This window comes from Triplophysa dalaica, chromosome 13 (genome assembly GCF_015846415.1).
Source record: "Triplophysa dalaica isolate WHDGS20190420 chromosome 13, ASM1584641v1, whole genome shotgun sequence".
Lineage (NCBI taxonomy): Eukaryota > Metazoa > Chordata > Actinopteri > Cypriniformes > Nemacheilidae > Triplophysa > Triplophysa dalaica.
Window position 1 is genome coordinate 10,185,299 of NC_079554.1, and position 18,113 is coordinate 10,203,411.

The following is an 18,113-nucleotide window of genomic DNA, read 5'->3' on the forward strand; positions in this document are numbered from 1 at the left end:
ATACTCTGGAAATCCTAATTGAATTTTCTATTTTTTATTTATATATCAGCATTATTTGTAAAGCACTTTCCCAAAGATAATGCTATTGCTATTGACAGCAAACTTGTGCGTCTCTTTGCTTGGCATTGCCAATAGATCCCTAGGCCTGACTTGAATTGAATTTAAAATTGTATTATTTGTTTTTTAGCCATTGAAAGGTTTGTCCCCCTGCTATTTATCTGATCTTGTTAATGTGAATAGGTCGACTAGATTTTTGCGATCCGCAAATAGTATTACACTAACTCACCCAAGATCTAGATTGATAAAAAAGGCGACTGAGCGTTTGCAGTGGCCAGTCCTAGATTATGGAACAATCTTCCTTTGTCTGTGAGATCTGCATCCTCTGTCCATGATTTCAAATCAAATCAAATCACTCTAAAATCTCATTTTTTAATCCGTGCTTTTAATTCATTGCAACTGTTGTAATTTTTTAATTTTGTATTATGGTTGTATTATGTTATTTTTTCTTTATATTTCTTTATATTTTCTTCAGATCCATTTGTAATGCGTTTTGCTTTCCATGCATTTCCTCTGCGCAGGAGCAACGCTTGCGTTATCTGAAGCAGCAGGAGCGGCGTCAGCAGCAGGCTGTGTCGGAGACAGAGAAACTGCAGAGGCTGAAAGAGAGGGTGGAGGGTCAGGAGGCCAAACTCAAAAAGATCAAAGCCATGAGGGGCCAAGTGGACTATAGTAAAGTCATAAACGGCAACCTGTGTATGTATTCAATGATCCACCTGAGATACGGTGTCCTCAGACACTGAATGCTCCTTTAATCGAATTGGTATAAAACATTCATTGTGAATAGGTCTTGCTTTGTTGAGCTAGCCTACTTCATGTTTAAAAAAGATCTTCCACTGCACACACACATAAATACAAATGGCATAAGGTTAGGACAGGATTAGGTCTGTGAATGGTCCACGGTACACATGCATTTCCAAATTAGATTTTCCACCTCACTGGAGAAAATCCATATAAAAACTGTTCAAAATTCATTCCTGCACCATGGTATCATTCCATAGTCTTGTGAGTTGGTATTCATACTCCATATTACAGTAGGTGGTCAAAGACCTGTGAAAACACGAGGAGCCGTTTTTAAGATGCTCTTTTTCTCCCCCCATACAGTAGAAGTGAATGAGGACTGATGGTGTCCGTCACAAACATTATGCCTAACATCTCCTTTAGGGTGAACTATACCTTTAACCCTCTGTTGAGCTGCTTACTCATGCAGTGATAACGTTTAGGCTTCATTTCACAGTAATGATGTAGAATGGCGTATAATACATTTGTCCAGTATGTACAGAACTTGTCCTGTAACCTAGCAACAGCTTAAAATCCACTCTTCAACCTCTTTAGTGATGCATTCTATCATTCATTGAACTGTTCATGATGGGAAAAAATGTTAGCCTGTATCTGCCCATGCGCTCGCATGTTTGCGTGTGGATGACCCCGTGTTTGTGGTCTGTTAGCTGCAGAGATCGAGCACGTCAGCGGATTGTTCCAGGAGAAGCAGTCTGAGCTGCAGGCGGCTGTGTTGAGGGTGGATCAGCTCAGCCAGCAGCTGGAGGATCTAAGGAAAGGCAAACTGAATGGCCTGCAGACTCTCGGCAGTCAGGTCACCGGCACTGCTGCCCTGGAGCTCCGCAAACTCTACCAGGAGCTGCAGGTAAACACTCCGGTCTCAGATAGTCAGAACAAGAAAAATATATTGAATGAATAACATATTATAATAAATCATTAACACTCATTGGCTACTTTTGCTTTGTTGGATCTTTTTTGTCTGTTGGCATAATGCGCTGGAAACAGATCTTAAAAGATTTTGGTCCATATTGACATCACACTGCAGCATCAGGCTGTGTTTGCATCTTTATCAGCAGCATGTTCTTGACTGATAATCTCGATTGAATCTGGTGTCTGTGGGCTTAATTTGAGTGCCGTAAACCTTTTTGTAATGTTTAAGAAACCAGTTTGACATATTCTGAGCTTTGTGACATTTACGAAATACTCAAAACAACCCTTCAGGAATCAGCAACCATGCACATTGATCCTGGCTACACTAAAGTTTTAGTTTTCAAAATGCTCTTCGTCCACACTAGCATTTTCAAGCGTTTCCCAAACGATGCCCATCCTCACTGAAACGTCTTCAAACACTTACATCCATGTACTGCGCACGAGTAAAAGCAAGACACGTTAGCATGTGTCGTTTCTGTCAGGCGTTTATTTACTTTCTGCATTATTATGTCGCGGCAATGTGGAGCAAAGACACAGTTTAAAAACAGTGTTTTCAAATGTATCCATTGCGTTTCCGAAAAGCTCTGTTTTTGTTGACAAAAACGCCGTCACATGATTGGCTGTTTAGATATTTGCGTTAATGAACTATTATATGCAGTATATGTATTCCTTTAGTTTTTATATTGATCGTGCTGTTACAGTAGTTGGTTTCTTGTTCCTTGTGGCACATCTACAATGACATTGATGGTTATTTTGTGGATGTGTTTGTTCCGTCAGATACGTAACAAGCTGAATCAGGAGCAAAACGGCAAACTGCAGCAACAGAAAGAGCTGTTGAATAAGAGAAACATGGAGGTGACGCTGATGGACAAACGTATCAATGAACTCCGAGATCGACTGTACAAGAGAAAAGCTGAGGCACGTCAAAAAGAAAACCTCCCTGTAAGGCCAGGAGTGCTTCATTCACTCAATTATCAGATTGATGTATTTACCGCGATTTATTTAGCATGCTTGTTCAAAAGCCACCCACACACCTGAACTTGAAATGTGAAAATGTGCGTCAATGAGTTGATTATTTTTTTCAATGAAGTTCATTTCTGTTCTTTTTACATTTTAATTTCCCTATTTCCCCTTCCTGCAGCTGAATAGAGTAAATGGTCCTCCCTCTCCACAGCCGGCTTCTGGAAATACAGGGCGCGTGGCAGCCGTGGGACCCTACATCCAGGTCCCAGTGCCTAGCAGGCAAGAAGGTTATGCAGTTCCCCCTGAACCCCTCAAACCTCAGTCACTGGGGGTCAACACCCCAGCCAACCATGGCCGCTCCAAATCAGGTGAGATTTTTCTTTTTTGACAGCGCCAAAAAATTTATTTGAAATGAAATGCCATCAGATACATTATACTCTCTGTACAAATGTATTTTACATACTGAACAGTATGTGGTTAAGTATTTCCTCTTAAAAAACACAGCATGTGTCCCATCACCTCCTACTGTGGCTTTCTTCTCCTCAATTTGTTTATAAAGTCGACATTTCTTCCCTTCTAACCTTCTTGTGTCATTTCTGCACTGTGTTGTGAACTTGTGTGTGCGTTTCTCTCTTTTCTTTGCTGTCCCTGCACTTTGTTGTTGTGGTATTTGTGTGGGGGGAATAAGATGGAGCAAGAAAGCCCCCCGGCCCCTGGAAGGTCTCTGATTTAGACATCATAGTGGACCCGATCGCTCCGCCCCCTACAGAGCCCCGCCCAGGCCCTGGGGCTCCACCCCAAGTCTCCTGCTCTGCAGTAGGGTCGGACGGCCCCCCTCGTGAGTGGGAAGGTGTCTGATGAAGGGAAGGAGGAAAGGCCTCTGAACCTTATTCAGTGTAGTGAGCAGGATCAAAGCAAGTCTGACGGAGTCACTGTTACTCAAGAGCCTCGATGCAGAATCTCAACACACAGAATCTGTTGTTTGGAACCTGAATAATTAACGATTCATGCAATTTACATTGTTAAAAATTGAGATATGTCCTTTAGAATTTTAATTTGAAGGATTTTAATAATAGAAATGATACATTGAGATAAAGACATTGCAGTATTTTTTGGTCACTGATTATTACGCAAACAAACGTCTATTGTTAACCGTGTTATTCATTTGTACAAAAGGTTTTCTAAAAAGATATTGCCCAAAATCTCTTAATTTAATTATTCCAAGTCAACTGTGCATTTCTCTGAGTAGCAAAACTTTAAAAACGTTTCCAGACAGAATTAGACTGACACAAAAATCCAGCGCCTCTGATCCAGTTGTTTGAAGCGTGTATGTGTGTGCGTGTGTGCGTGCGTTTGTCAATAAGAACAAATGTGTTTGTTGTAGATTGAAGTAGCGTGTGCACTAGGATGAGAAACGCTACTCTGATAAGGTTCAATGGTGCCTCGGCCTCCTCATCCCTGCTCTGCATTAGTCGCATTTCCTCAGCAGCTCTTTAGCACATTTACAAACACATACAAACCAATAATATGTGCAGGTTCCATTTACATCGTTCTTTAACATACTGTAGCTCTACTAATTTGGTTAATTCACATATAATATACAATGATTGAAGTTTGAAGACTGGTTGCTAAATTTTACTCAAGAACGTGTTTAAGATGGTTTTGAACCCAATTTTCCACCTTGATTGGCCTGAGGTTTCACATGGATTGGCATGCAAGTTTTTTTCAAACTATTTATGGGGGTCTTCAACTTTTTTCAGGAGAAGAAATGTTTTTTTAGTTTTGCATTAAAAATCTTGCCAAGAAAATACTTATTTGTACATAATGTTTTTTTCTCACATCTTGACGATCAAATTTCCAAGCTGGTAATATTATTAACACATTAATATTATTAAGTTATGACATACAAAGTCATATAATTGTTTTTATTTGACTTGTGTAGGAGAAATTCCCAATATTGTATTTTTTCCATTTTTTTAACCAAAATACTTTTAAGATCTTAAAATACAAACATTTATTCAGTCTCCTGCATCACCACCATGGGACCTCTATTAAAGACCCTTGATTGATGACAGTCTATGATACAGTAACCTACATTCAAAACTATTGTTCTTGAAATGCATGAAAATCTTTTTCTTTCTAGTAGATTTTAAGTGATAGCACACCCAAAAATCCCATCATTTACTTACCCTCATGTCATTTCGAACCGGTTTAACTTTCTGTCTTGTGCAGAACACAAAATAAAATAGTTTGTAGAATGTTTTTAACTTGCACCCATTCACTTACATTGGATTTGTGTCGATACAATAGTGCCGGCTCTGTTCGGTCACTAACTTTCTTCAAAATATCTTTTGTGTTCTGCCAAAGAAAGAAAGCCATAGTGGTTTGAAATGAGAAGATGGTGAGTAAATAATGACAGATTTTTCATTTTTGGGTGAACTATCACTTTTTAAGGAACTTCTCTGTTCCTAGAAAACCTCCCATCCATTCATCACTGATACTGTATATGCCACTTAACTCAAGAAGCTACTTTGGGTCATGCTTAGTGCAGCTATAAAGACCATACATTTACTGATTCACTGTCTGTCTAATTTACTAGCAATGCAGTTTATCATACCTCCCTAATAAGTAAACTGTTCTTGTAAGGGGCTCTGTCACGTGTGACCTTGTATTAATGATTTCTCTTTACTTCCAGTGAATGATGTCAGCTTGCCTACACTCACCAAGGGCAACACATCAGTCAAGCCACCTGACTGGAAGGAGTCGGGAACAGACACAACCAGTAAAACAGCATCACCTGCAGGCACTCCCTTAGATAAGGTATTTCTATTCAAAGCAGTGTCTGCAAATTCAGAAGCTGTTGCGGTTTGCCCCCTAGTGACAGTCGTGATGTACATATGTTTGTGAAACATCTGCAAGAACAACCTACTTATTATATCCCACCATGATAAATAAGTATTTAATAAATAATAGATGATCTAGATTGTTAAATGTAAATGCTTTTTCTAACCATTTCATCCATGTATAACACAAAACTGGTGAGCATAGGCAGCTTAAAGGGATACTTCACCCAAAAGTCATCATTTACTCACCCTCAGAACCTGTATTCATTTCTTTGTTTTGCTGAACACACAGGAAGAGATTTGGAAAAAATCAAATCTCGCCCCCCATTGACTCCCATTGCAGGGAGAACAAATACTAAGGGAGTCAATGGGGGTGAGATCTGACATTCTTCTTTATTTCTTCCTGTTCGTTCAACAAAACAAAGAAATGTGTACAGGTTTTGAAAAATCTGAGGGTGAGTAAATGATAACAGAATTTTCATTTTTGTGGGAAGTATCCCTCTAACTAACACACACACACACACACACACACTTTCTATTTATTTTGCCATCATATACATTGACATCAATAGTCTTTCTTACTGTTTGCATCACCAAACATACAGAATATACAGTTTTTCTCAAATCTCTGACATTTATTCACTATATTACCTTTACATTTAGATTCAGGAATCCGGTAAACTAGGCCCAGTTCCTCCCAGTAAGCCCCAGCCTCCTCCATACGGAGCCCACACCAGCAACCACCCCCTCTCATCTTCCAACTCTGGCTCCACCAGCTCTTTAGACCGCCGTAAAGACGTTCCTCTCCGGCCTGTGCCCAGCCTACCCAACCAGCCGCCACCCCCACCGGCCTGGCCCCGGGTCCTGCCCGCACCTACCGGCTCGTCCTCCCAACAGATCCAGCAGCGTATTTCTGTTCCCCCCAGCCCCACCTTCCAGCAAAATCCCCCCTTTTTCCCACCTGGAGAGAGACAGGACCCTCCTCTGGCTGTAGCTGTACGGCCTTTCATCCCAGACAAGGGCTCTAGACCACAGTCACCAAGGAAAGGTCCAGCCACCATGAACTCCAGCTCCATCTACCATATGTACCTACAGCAGCCGGCTCCCAAAAACTTCCCCCTGAACAGCAAACCGGCAGTTAAAGCAGGTACACATTGGTTCTTACCTATTCTTACTGTTAGGTAGCCCCTACGCGTGGTTAGTGTTGTGTTGTATTCGTAAGTACAGTGTATTTGAGTATCTACTCTTTTTGTTTGCAGTATACGGTAAGCCACTCCTGCCTTCCAACTCTTTACCCGCCTCTCCATTAACATTCGGGGGCACTGGAGCATTTCCTCCCCTGCAGGGTTCAGGAGACGACATGTTGGATAGCGAGCTGGATTTCGAGGGCCAATTTGTAGGTCTCCCCGAGCCACCCCCACCCAGCATAGACCACATTCCACGACCCCTAAGCCCCACTAAACTCACACCCATGGTGCACTCACCTATGCGCTACCAGAGCGATGCCGACCTTGAGGCCTTACGCAAGAAACTGGCCAATGCTCCACGACCACTCAAAAAACGCGGCTCCATTACAGAACCAGAAGGGCCCAACGGGCCCAACATCCAGAAGCTGCTGTATCAGAGATTCAACACCCTGGCCGGCGGGATGGAAGGAGGAATCGGAGGTATGGATGGAGGGGAAGGAGTCAATCCATTCTACCAGCCCTCTGGATCAACAGGTGAAGTTCTCTTTGATGCAAATAATGGAAATCCACCCTCAGGAACCTCATCTTCCGTGCCTCACAAGCGCACTATTGCAGGAGCAGTTGTCCAGCAAGATGATTCCAATGATAATGAACCCCTACAGCAAGCGACTGAAACACTAAGACCTCCGGCACAAGAACCATCCGAGGATCGCAACAATAACACTGAACCTTCAGCCACCTTGCCGAGCCCCGTAGATGAGGCCAGCACACCTGAGGAAGCGGATACCTCCTTTAAGCCTGTGGTGGGTTTGATGATACATGCCTTTATATGAACTTCACATTTAACACTCTTAAATTCATTACGTTGCCACATAAAGCAATGCATGATGTGATCCACTGATGTCATCCATGTGTTCACCAGGGCAAACGGACTAACCTAAAGAAGCCAAACTCAGAACGAACAGGTCACGGCTTAAGAGTGAAGTTCAACCCACTCGCCCTGTTGTTGGACGCCTCACTGGAGGGAGAATTTGACCTTGTACAAAGGATAATCTATGAGGTATGACACACAGCAATTCACATTTTGCTTGGCGTAAAGTGATCGATATTTTGAACCATGCTCATTTTTATTAACCTTTTTACTTCATTCTGTAGGTTGACAATCCCAGCACCCCAAACGACGAGGGCATCACACCTCTCCATAACGCAGTGTGTGCTGGCCACCACCCTATCGTCAAGTTCCTGCTGGACTTCGGGGTGAACGTGAATGCGGCAGACAGTGACGGCTGGTGAGGAGACTGTGGCACTGACATGCGTTTAGTCAGGGATTGATTATTTAAAGACAATCATGTCAATCGTTGTTAAAGAGATCGATCTGCTAGAGGACTTGTGTATACAGACTCACTTAAGTGAAGTGTTGTGTGCAGGACGCCCTTGCACTGCGCTGCTTCCTGTAACAGCGTGCACCTGTGTAAGGTTCTGGTGGAGTCTGGCGCAGCCATCTTTGCCACCACCATTAGCGACGTGGAGACGGCAGCGGACAAATGTGAAGAGATGGAAGAGGGTTTCATACAGTGCTCCCAGTTCCTCTATGGTAAGAGTGCACTTTTAGTTCATTCTAGGGCTGAAACGATTCCTTGAGTTATTAGAGTAATTCAAATACAAAAAATCATCTAAGCAACTTTTGTTTCCTCAAAGCTTTGTTTAATCCATTTAACTACAGTACAAACGGAGCACTGCGATTCATCACAGACCATTATTACTAACCCACAGCGCGCTAAACTTTATACGTTACAGAGCTCTCAAGTCTCACGACGCACTTTAGACTGTTCACACGCTCTCACACGTATCACAAGTGATAGCTTATCGAAATGGTGAACTGCTATTTTACTTAGTATTAGTATATTTTGCAAGTGAAAGTTGATGCGGACTAGTGGATGCGAATCCTGTTTTTAAAACATGCCATCTGGCTGTTCTCAGTGTCTGGATGAATGAACTGCACAGTTTAACGTTTTACACACGTGATGTTCATGAATTTGTCTGCGTCTGCGCTTTATGAGGACATGAACACATGAACTTCATCTCCAGAGTAGCTCTGAGAGTTTATTTCACAAACATGTTATTGTGTAAGTGAAGAAATGGACATCTGCCAAAATAAAAGTCCTGTTAACTCAGTATTTTATGTGGACAAATACTATTTAACAGTAAAAAAATTAACTAAATGCATCATGCATAAGCTGAAGTTTACCGTTGAAATGATTCTTTCTATTTTTATTAATGTATCTTATTTATACAATTGTATTATATTCCATGTTGAATATAATTTGGCAATGTAATGTATTTAATGGGTTAACTTTTCACAGATATTAATTCATAGAATTTCAGCAATACCTTTTTCTTTTTAAAAGGAAACAAATAAGCTGTTCATTTTAAGAGACCTGTCTTATTTTCTCTTGTAAATTTAGTATTTCTCTTTAATAAAGAAAAAGTATTTATTATCTGAATACCCGATTAATCGATTGAAAAATCATTAAAATACTTGATTACTAAAATAATCGAAAGCTGCTCCCCTAGTTCAGTCTTCTGTTATATCATTGAATTTGATAACTACAGGCAGTTTTTTTCGCAATGTACTATTTACGTGTACTACTTATAGGTGTTTAAAGTGAGTTTTTTTTTATTCTGTCATCATTTACTCATCCCCTAGTCATTTCAAACCCGTTTGACTTCTCTACCTTCTGCAGAACACAAAAGAAGATATTTTTTTAAGAATGTTGGTAACCAAACAAAGACAGCACCCATTGACTTACACTGGTTTTGTCTCCATACATTAGAAATGAATGGGTACCGCCATTGTTCAGTTAGCAACATTTTCCCAAATATCTTCTTTTGCTCTACCAATTTAGCTTTAAGAACACTCGTATAACAGTACATGCAGTCTATTGTGATGAGATTTATGTTTGATCTTGAGAAGTAGATTTTATTAAGGTCTCTCTTTCTCTGTGTGTGTTTACAGGTGTGCAGGAGAAAATGGGTGTAATGAATAAAGGAGTTGTGTATGCTCTGTGGGAGTATGTGTCTCAGAGTGCAGATGAGCTTTCCTTTCAGGAGGGAGACGCCATTACCGTCCTGCATAGGAAAGATGACACCGAGACAGACTGGTGGTGGTGCAAACTCAATGACAAAGAGGGCTACGTGCCACGTAACCTGCTGGGGGTAGGTCCACACCCACATGGGCCCAGATATTAAGCTGTATACAGTATCATATTATTTATATGCATAAACTAAACCTGCATTTGTTTGTTTATCTACAGCTGTATCCCAGAATAAAACAACGTCAGAGATCTCTGGCTTAACCAGCCCTTGCTTGGCCACACCCCTTTCCTGGGGGATTGACTGGACTAACCTGGGGATGTAGAGCCTATGTCTTTCACCTCAGTGTGCCACTTTGACTACAGAAGGGGAGAAGCTGCTAATCCCCCTTTGGAGGCACAATCAACCTAAAGCGCTATACAAACACACACACTTTAATATAACACTAAAATAAAAGCTGCCTCAGGTTTCTCCCTCATCTCCACCTCTAGACCTCAGTGTATCGCCCTTGTATATCATAATTGATAGAAAATTGATCATAGCTGTACATTACACCTTGGGGAGAAAAGCACTAATAAGTTTCTGTGTGCTTGTAAGCTTTGGTTTTTCTAGGTATGGCTTTACCCACGATGCTTTGCTCAGAGGACTAGGGCTGGGAGACCTAAACCTTCTGTCAGTGAGGGAATTCAGTATGATTTTAATTATATGAGTGAGGCGATGTGCTACAAAACAAGTTTGAACTGGAAGCGTATAGAGAGCGAAGAACAAAGCTGTTCCATATGAGAACAAAACTTATTCAAATTATTCAGACCTATGACTGAGATAATACATTTACTGATGGGAATGTATACTACATAGTTTGAATGTGAGAGATTGTGTTGAGTTATTATTTTCATTCATTACAGTGGGATCACAAAAATGCATTTTTTTTTTGTGCGGATGACAGCAAGAGAGAGAGATCTTTTTACAGTATAAGAGTGTTTTGAAGAGAGAGTATGAAGTATGTAGAGAGAGTGTGTTTTTTTAATAGAGAAAAGCCAAGCTGGTGCTTCAGAACCTTGGAGAATTATTATAGAATTATAAGATATATAACCTACAAGGACTGACACTTTACATAGTCAGTTTATTCTTTGAAGAGGGTTGGGCTGGACAGCAGTTGTTTTCAGGCGCAACATTTGGAATTCATTCATTTTAAAGCTTTTACTGTATGTTATTTTACACTTTTTATGTTGCTTTATTTTATTCCAGCCCTCTCCACTCCCGTTTTTAGTCAAGTGAGATGATTTTTATATTCTGCCATGGAGGCAGTAAAGAGCTTTATTGTGGAGTTTAACCCTGTAAATACTGTGAGGAAGATGAAAAAGGTGACATGCTTGACTCAATGCTGTTAAACTGACTGCCTGTTTGGGCTTCTGTGAAATACAGCACCTTGTGTTCCATACATGTGCACAATAAAAGAGATGAGTCGTAGCAAGCAAATTATTTTATCACGTTTTATTGTCTCATTTTCTGTGTTTCATTTTGATTGATTTATGTATGAATTTAAATAGATTTCTAACTATCAACTAAGTACCGCATGCATTTCCATTGAGAGTTTTCCATGATTATGTAGAAACATGCCACTTTCATGACATAATTATGATATTAAAACAACTGATTATGTGAAATAATGTAACAAGGTTCAGATATGCATATTCCAGGCTGTTCATAGTAAATGCATCAAAAGTGATGTATGGAGTTGCTATGATAAACCTTAGTATAACTTAAGCATTAAATGGTATTAAAGGGATAGTTCCCCCAAAATTAAAAATCTGTTATCATTACTCACACTCTTGACACTTCAGACTTTTTCATTAGAACACAATATAATCTATTTCAAAGAATGTTGGACACAAAACCAAGTGAATAGGCTACTGTTGTTTTTAACATATTCTTTTAACCATTGTATAGATTTTTTGATGACATCTTGTGGATTTCCACGAATAATAGACACGAAGACTGGATATTTCACGATTCTTTGTGACAACTTCAGCGAATGGATGTGACAGATAAACGCCTGGAGAATGTATTTTGTTACCAATATACTGAACCACATGCGTGTATTTGACTAAACCTTTGTTGATAAGAGTCTCATCTTAAAAATCGCACGAGATTTCTATTTTAAATAAGGTAAATAAACACGTGACAGCTTTTGAGAAACATACTTTGTAAGATTTCTGTGATGTAAAAGTCCATAAGCAATTATACCCAACAAATGAAGAAGGGATGCCTCATAGAACATCACGTAATATAATTGTCATGTGCCATATGAGGAATAGTTTTGGATGTGACAATCCTGCAAAAGACACTCATTCCGGACTATAAAATCATGCATTAAAAATAAACGTTTTTCATGGTAAGGTTGACATTTGCGTTGAATTGCCCAATTTCTATTGATATTTTAAGACGTAAAACCATCCAAATGCAGGTAAGAAATGTACCATTACTGTGCTTTTAAAGCAGAAAACGCGCAGCTCATCCGATTAATTGTTTTATTACAGGAGAGTTTTACAAGGGCTTTAATGGCATTTATGCTTGCGAAAGCCTCGTCACTGCGTAAAGATTTACAGTTGCTGTACCAATTTGTAAAATATTTCTCTACAAATGTCACGTGTTTAAACAAATACGTCATGACACTCGCTTTCTGGTCCCTTTGCGCCCCTGGAGAAAAAACACTTTAATCGCTTACGAAAGTGATCAATGGTTTACTTCAGTTAAAACCGAAAAAAACTCATTTTCCACTAGCTTTATAGTGATTGTTTTTTTATGTGATAATTCATGTTCTAAACCAATAAAACTGAGTCGACTCATTTAGTTGTCGTATCAATTGTAGCCACTAGAGGACAGTGTAAGACCGCACTGATCCTACAGCTAAACCACAAGCAGTTTTGTTAAGAATATTTTAGGATTCAAAAACAAAATTCTTCAGTCTATGCTGTAGGTTATAATAAATCGGAATATGAGATCGTTAAATTATAATTTTGCAACATTAATCCTCTAACAAATGTATTGTCATTGTATAATATCACATTAACATTTCACCTGCTCAGTGTCGACATTTGCCATCAAATTTGAAATGAACGACAGCAATAAACATGCACGCAAGAAACTCCATGGGCCAAAGAAACTTTATTTCTGGCGTTAAGCTCCATCTTCAACATTGCAGGACGTTTGAAATACAAATCCTTCACACTGATGGAAGACTCGTCTAACTTTAGTGCCACTACCGTTTGGGTGGAGTGTATTTCCTTGATGTAGTTAAGATTATTGGTACTGAAGGACAGGAGTACTGGTGGAGGCGTGGGGAGTTAATTTGGGAGTCATGAAGCATTCACTTCTGTTCAGGCATAAGGTCATCGATCGACTGACCGGCCTCCAGGCGTTTCTCCATCTCGATAAGCAGCTTGACTCCATCCACCACCATCTGAACCAGATCTACCTCAGAGAAGCCAAGACGGTCTGCATTGGAGATGTCAAAGACACCACCGACGGCAGCGGTGTCGACTCCACCTGGAGAACAGAGAATGGTTATAGATCACCTGTACAGAGAACACAGAAATACAGTGCATGTCCAATTGGGATGTTACGAAAACTAACCTGTTCCACGCTTTTGGAGCCTCAGTCGCTTGAGGATCTCACCGAATTTCTCATGCTTGCTGACGTTGGGAATTTTGACGTGAACGCCACCACGCAACCCCGTGCCCAAGTTGGATGGGCAAGTTAGAACGTAGCCCAAGTGCTCGTTCCACATGAACTCGTGGCCCTTCTCCTTAAACAAGGACTCAATCTGCAAGAGAAACATCAAAATGTGAGAAAGAGCATGCGTCTCTTGTCCTGTCCTCTTTACAAGCGAAGTCAACAAACCTTTGTGAGGCCTGTGCAGAAGCGGTTAAAAACTTCTTTCATGTTTCCTCCTTTCTGCATGGAGATGACACGAAGGTGGTCTTCCTCATTAACCCAGACCAGGAATGTCTTATTGTCGTTGTGCCTAAATCCATTGAAATCAAATTATTGTTAAGGTTACATTATATTAAATTGATATACGTCTCCAAATCGCAATCTCACCAGATCCCTCTTGCATCCGGCCAGTCCCGAGCCATCCCAGAAGCCAACAGCAGTGGGGACACGGGCTTATCAAAGAGGAAGTGGTCATCGATCAGCTGCTGCTGCTCTTCCTCAGTCATGTCTTTGAGGGCGTAGTACTTTCCTTTCAGGTCACCGTCAAGGGATCCCAAAGCTGGAATACACAAACAGCCACACACATACTGCATTAATAATAAAGTTATATTTAAATATTACATTACAGAACACAGCAACTTAGTCATCAATAAACAATTGACATCCAAATAAATGAAATAAATTGATAAGCGCACCCTCAATGGACAGGCTTTCAATGCCGCGTCTCTCTCCACGGCTGCAGTGGGGAGGAAGGCAGAAACCACGGATGCTCCTGCCGGTTCGCACTCGAGAGCTCAGAACGTAGTTGGGGTCAAGGTCATCTCCGCCCTATTAAAACATAAATAAATGAATCCCTCATCTTTTCGAAATCATGACGCACGATTGGGCATCCAGTGGTATAATGTACCTGGAGGTTGTCTGGGTTCAAGTCAGTCTTGTGTTTGTCTGTGGGTTTATAGCCACCATGGCGATCCTCGATGATAGGGTCCAGAAGATCTTTGAACACTTCGTACGTCTCTTCATCTCCAGCTACACAGCCGACCGTCATGATGAAAGGATGTCCTAGAATCCAGAAATAAATATTAAGCTAAACCTTAAAATGAAACTACATTGCGGCAATACAGACAGTTGTCGTGCTGTAGGTGTCGTCTCATTTTTGGCCTGCATTGAGCAACTATATCATTATGCAATGTTCCTTTGTTTCGCTTTTCTGCCGCTTGACATCGTTACTTCCCTTTAAACTTGAAGTAGTCATTGAAGGGCATTATTGAAATACACCGGCATGCCATTAAGATTACCGTAACAGGCTTACGCTAGCAGAACTGCACAAAGGTCATGGAAATTATGCTACAGTAGATTCTGGGTGCAACTATACCTAGTCATGTTGGGTGTAATGTGAATGTTGGAGTCGGTTTGGGTCCACAATGACAAAACCAAAGTGGGCATGCATGACTTGTGTAGAACAGGCTTCCAGAGAGCTTGTTCCTTCAACACGTCTCTTCCACATCTAAAACATGTGAAGAGTTAGGTTCCAAAATGAGACCTCCGTTTTACTTTAAAAAAAAAAAAAATCATGCTTTATTGTGTTTGTTAGCTGTATTGTTCTAGTTATTATAAATCAAAACAAACCAACAGCAATTTGATTGATATTAATTGTAATGCACAATAAAAAAAAAACATGAAACAGTTCTCCTTTGGAACCAAACTCTTCATAATTCCTCTGCTTTGGAGCGTCTCGTAAAGACACCAAACCGAGTTTAATGCGCAGCTGCGCAATTGAAGGAGATTAATTCATGCTTTCGTTGCTGTAGCGCAATTGGTTGAGCGTGTTAGAATTGCAAACATTGTGGGTTTAATTCCCAAACAACAAACTGATATAACCTGTAACCTAAATAATCTGCAATTCGCTTTAGACAGAAGTATCTGCCAAAGGAATCCACGTAAATGGTCGAGGCAGGTGGCTGCAAGGACACTTACCTGGGTTATCGATTCCTGTCTGGATGACGTCATCGAGGGTAAATCCGCTGGGGGTCTGTTTGTCCCGCAGGTCAGCGTACATCTCCGGAGTGATGATCTTCGCCATGTGGTTATTGTGCTGGCTGAGGTCTGGATACTCCTGCTCCGCGGAGTAGTTCATCTTCAGCAGATTGTGAGTGTTACCGAAAGGCATGGTCGCGTTACCTGGTGGAAACATGCAGACGGAAGGCCACAAGGTGAATTTGAATCCGTCTCAAACGCAAGGACACGCCAAGCCCGCACCTCCATTCGTCATGACGTAACCGCTTTAAAGCGCATTAAGCGCAAATGAGGCGGTATCAAAAACAAACAACCGGGAGGACAAACGTCCACTAGCGATGGCGTGAGGCGTCACGCTGACACTAAATATGATGGAATGTCGAGAGCGCGTCCGATAAACGACGCGTCTTCATGAAATGCATTAAATACGCGCAGATTTTCAATGTTACGCAACACTTTCGGTGCATTATAACGGTGTTGGATGGGAATGGTTTGCGGTTCTTTGCATACGAACGCGTAATGCGCAGTACTGGGAATAACGTCCTTGCAGATGAAGGAGGCTGACTGCAAGGTCGTTGCTGATGTTCGGTACAAAAGCACTTTGTCATGCACGAATCCGCGTCCTTTTCAACAATGTATTCCCATTTAAAGCGTTTAAGGTCGATATATTGTCATTTTTTGCCTCAAGGGGCTGGAGGAATAAACAGCTGGCATTGCTAGTTATTAACTAATATTAAAAATCAGACGTGTTCTAAATATCAATGCATTTCTTTTACTTCCTTACAATATTCAACGCAACCATATTTTTTTCTCCAAAGGGTTAACAATCGTTATCACAGCTATCCCCAATGATACAACAACAATGACCTATTTGTGTTACGATAAATACAACCGCTGTTTAAAAGAATTCATACCTTACACCGATTTTCTTGGGAAAGTGGTATTAATCCTTCCTAGAGTACACAAGAACCCACACAAAGACTGATAACGGTGTCCAGAAATAAGCGGCTTTATGGGGTTTTTATACCCTGCCGGAGCTCTCTTCTGATTGGCCGCTATTTGAGTCCATTCATTCTATTGGAGAGGGAGTCGCATCACATCCACAACATCAAGTATTTGCTTACATTGATCAGATGGTGTTTTATCCTTGACGGCCCGTCATGATTGACATCTAAATTGAACAATGTGGAATTTGATTCACTTGTATCAAGGCTCTCAGACGGGTTTGATTAGCAATTTTAGAAGAATTAACTGAAGCATGACCGTATTGTTGTGAATAGACAGTTCATCCAACACGTGTTCAAGTTTTTCTTGCTGTCTTTTTGCTCTCAACATACGATGAAGCTCCACCAACAGTTTTTGGTCCGTTTGGTGTCATCTGTGTTTGCTACATATTATTTTTGTCAGAAAGCTAATTTTATCTAAGATTTTTAAGGGGCTGATTTGTCTTTCTTTAAATTGTCTTGTGCAACTTGTTTGCTAGATTTAAAATGATTATGTTACCAGAAATTGCTATATATGCTGCTTGTTTTGGATGGATTCTTTTTTTAAATAATATACTATTAGATTTTGCTGAATTAAGCAAGAAATGACACATTGAAAACAATGTTCTTATCTTTGTGATATACTTGTGCCATTGACTGAATATGTAAAGCTGTATGCAAATGAGCATTTGCTTTCAATACTTGGAATTCTGAGCAGAGTTCACTTTAAAATAGCCTTAAATATTTTACAATCATTTTATTTGTATTGTTTGATTTATATGCTGAGATATCTTATTAGCACACACTGTATCCACAATAGATGTACAGTAGCTTAGTGCTGTCTATGCCAGCTTTTTTGCTTGGTCACAATCAGTGATATTAAAGGAATAGTTCACATTCAAAATAAAAACTCTGTCATTATTTACGCACTTTGTTGTCATTTTAAGCCTGTGTGATTTTCTTCTGAAAAACACAAATGGAGATATTTTGAAATGTTCGTAGGGAAATATTAACATCTATTGAATGGACACAAAACCAATGCAAGTCAATGGGGACCAACGGTTTTCTCTTACCAACATTTTTCAAAATACCTTCTTTTGTGTTTTGCAAAAGAATGAAAGTCATACAGGTTTGAAATGACAAATAATGACAGAATTTCCATTATGGTGGTGAACTATTCCTTTGATTAAAATTTTTCTTTAGTATCCAGCGATCTCTCGTGTTGTGCCCAGTTTGGCCACACCCCTTCTTTTGTGATTCTACTGCTGATGTCTGGGGTATACATTTTGGCATTAGGCAGACGCTTTTATCCAAAGCGACTTACATTGCTTTATCCTATACATTTTACATAGGTATTTGCAATCCCCTGGGATCGAACCCACAACCTTGCGTTGTTAACGCAATGCTCTTACCACTGAGCACAGGAAAGCTGAAAGTATACAGCCTTCACGTTTCATTTGGTGTCATTGAGGTACCGCAAACACATCAATAGATATAAACATGACATTTGTTAACACGGACTGATTTTCCCTGTCGATTCAGCA

The 18,113-nt window shown here is 40.4% G+C and overlaps 2 protein-coding genes across 6 annotated transcripts in view; one reads left to right on the forward strand and one right to left on the reverse strand.

Annotated features, from left to right (window-relative positions):
* ppp1r13bb (protein phosphatase 1, regulatory subunit 13Bb) overlaps nt 1-11,332 on the forward strand; it is a 38,017-nt gene extending 26,685 nt beyond the window's left edge. For 2 of the 5 annotated variants that reach the window (XM_056763650.1, XM_056763654.1), the window contains 13 exons: nt 579-753; nt 1,506-1,702; nt 2,545-2,709; nt 2,909-3,098; nt 3,419-3,568; nt 5,426-5,550; nt 6,237-6,720; nt 6,833-7,563; nt 7,683-7,820; nt 7,916-8,049; nt 8,188-8,354; nt 9,777-9,976; nt 10,075-11,332. In XM_056763650.1, the coding sequence (XP_056619628.1) occupies nt 579-753; nt 1,506-1,702; nt 2,545-2,709; nt 2,909-3,098; nt 3,419-3,568; nt 5,426-5,550; nt 6,237-6,720; nt 6,833-7,563; nt 7,683-7,820; nt 7,916-8,049; nt 8,188-8,354; nt 9,777-9,976; nt 10,075-10,116 (2,898 nt within the window). In that variant the 3' untranslated portion in view covers nt 10,117-11,332. The remainder of the gene's footprint in view (nt 1-578; nt 754-1,505; nt 1,703-2,544; nt 2,710-2,908; nt 3,099-3,418; nt 3,569-5,425; nt 5,551-6,236; nt 6,721-6,832; nt 7,564-7,682; nt 7,821-7,915; nt 8,050-8,187; nt 8,355-9,776; nt 9,977-10,074) is intronic. The other 3 variants (XM_056763652.1, XM_056763651.1, XM_056763653.1) reach the window with 3 other exon arrangements.
* Nucleotides 11,333-13,002: 1,670 nt separating this feature from the next.
* ckbb (creatine kinase, brain b) lies at nt 13,003-16,629 on the reverse strand. The gene is made up of 8 exons (XM_056763655.1): nt 16,501-16,629; nt 15,548-15,751; nt 14,478-14,632; nt 14,266-14,398; nt 13,958-14,129; nt 13,757-13,880; nt 13,490-13,679; nt 13,003-13,402 (listed from the first exon to the last, which is right to left on the reverse strand). The coding sequence occupies exons 2-8, from the start codon at nt 15,738-15,740 to the stop codon at nt 13,224-13,226; spliced, it is 1,146 nt and encodes a 381-aa protein (XP_056619633.1). The 5' UTR covers nt 15,741-15,751; nt 16,501-16,629; the 3' UTR covers nt 13,003-13,223.
* Nucleotides 16,630-18,113: the final 1,484 nt, after the last annotated feature.

Bases quoted from the DNA above. Each gene is read 5' to 3' on its own strand.
- ckbb (XM_056763655.1), bottom strand. From the start codon at position 15,740: ATGCCTTTCGGTAACACTCACAATCTGCTGAAGATGAACTACTCCGCG. The intron at 13,881-13,957 runs GTGAGATTGCGA...CAATGGATTTAG, and splicing joins CCGGATGCAAGAGGGATCTG to GCACAACGACAATAAGACAT. The intron at 13,680-13,756 runs GTTTGTTGACTT...TTTCTCTTGCAG, and splicing joins TCTGCACAGGCCTCACAAAG to ATTGAGTCCTTGTTTAAGGA.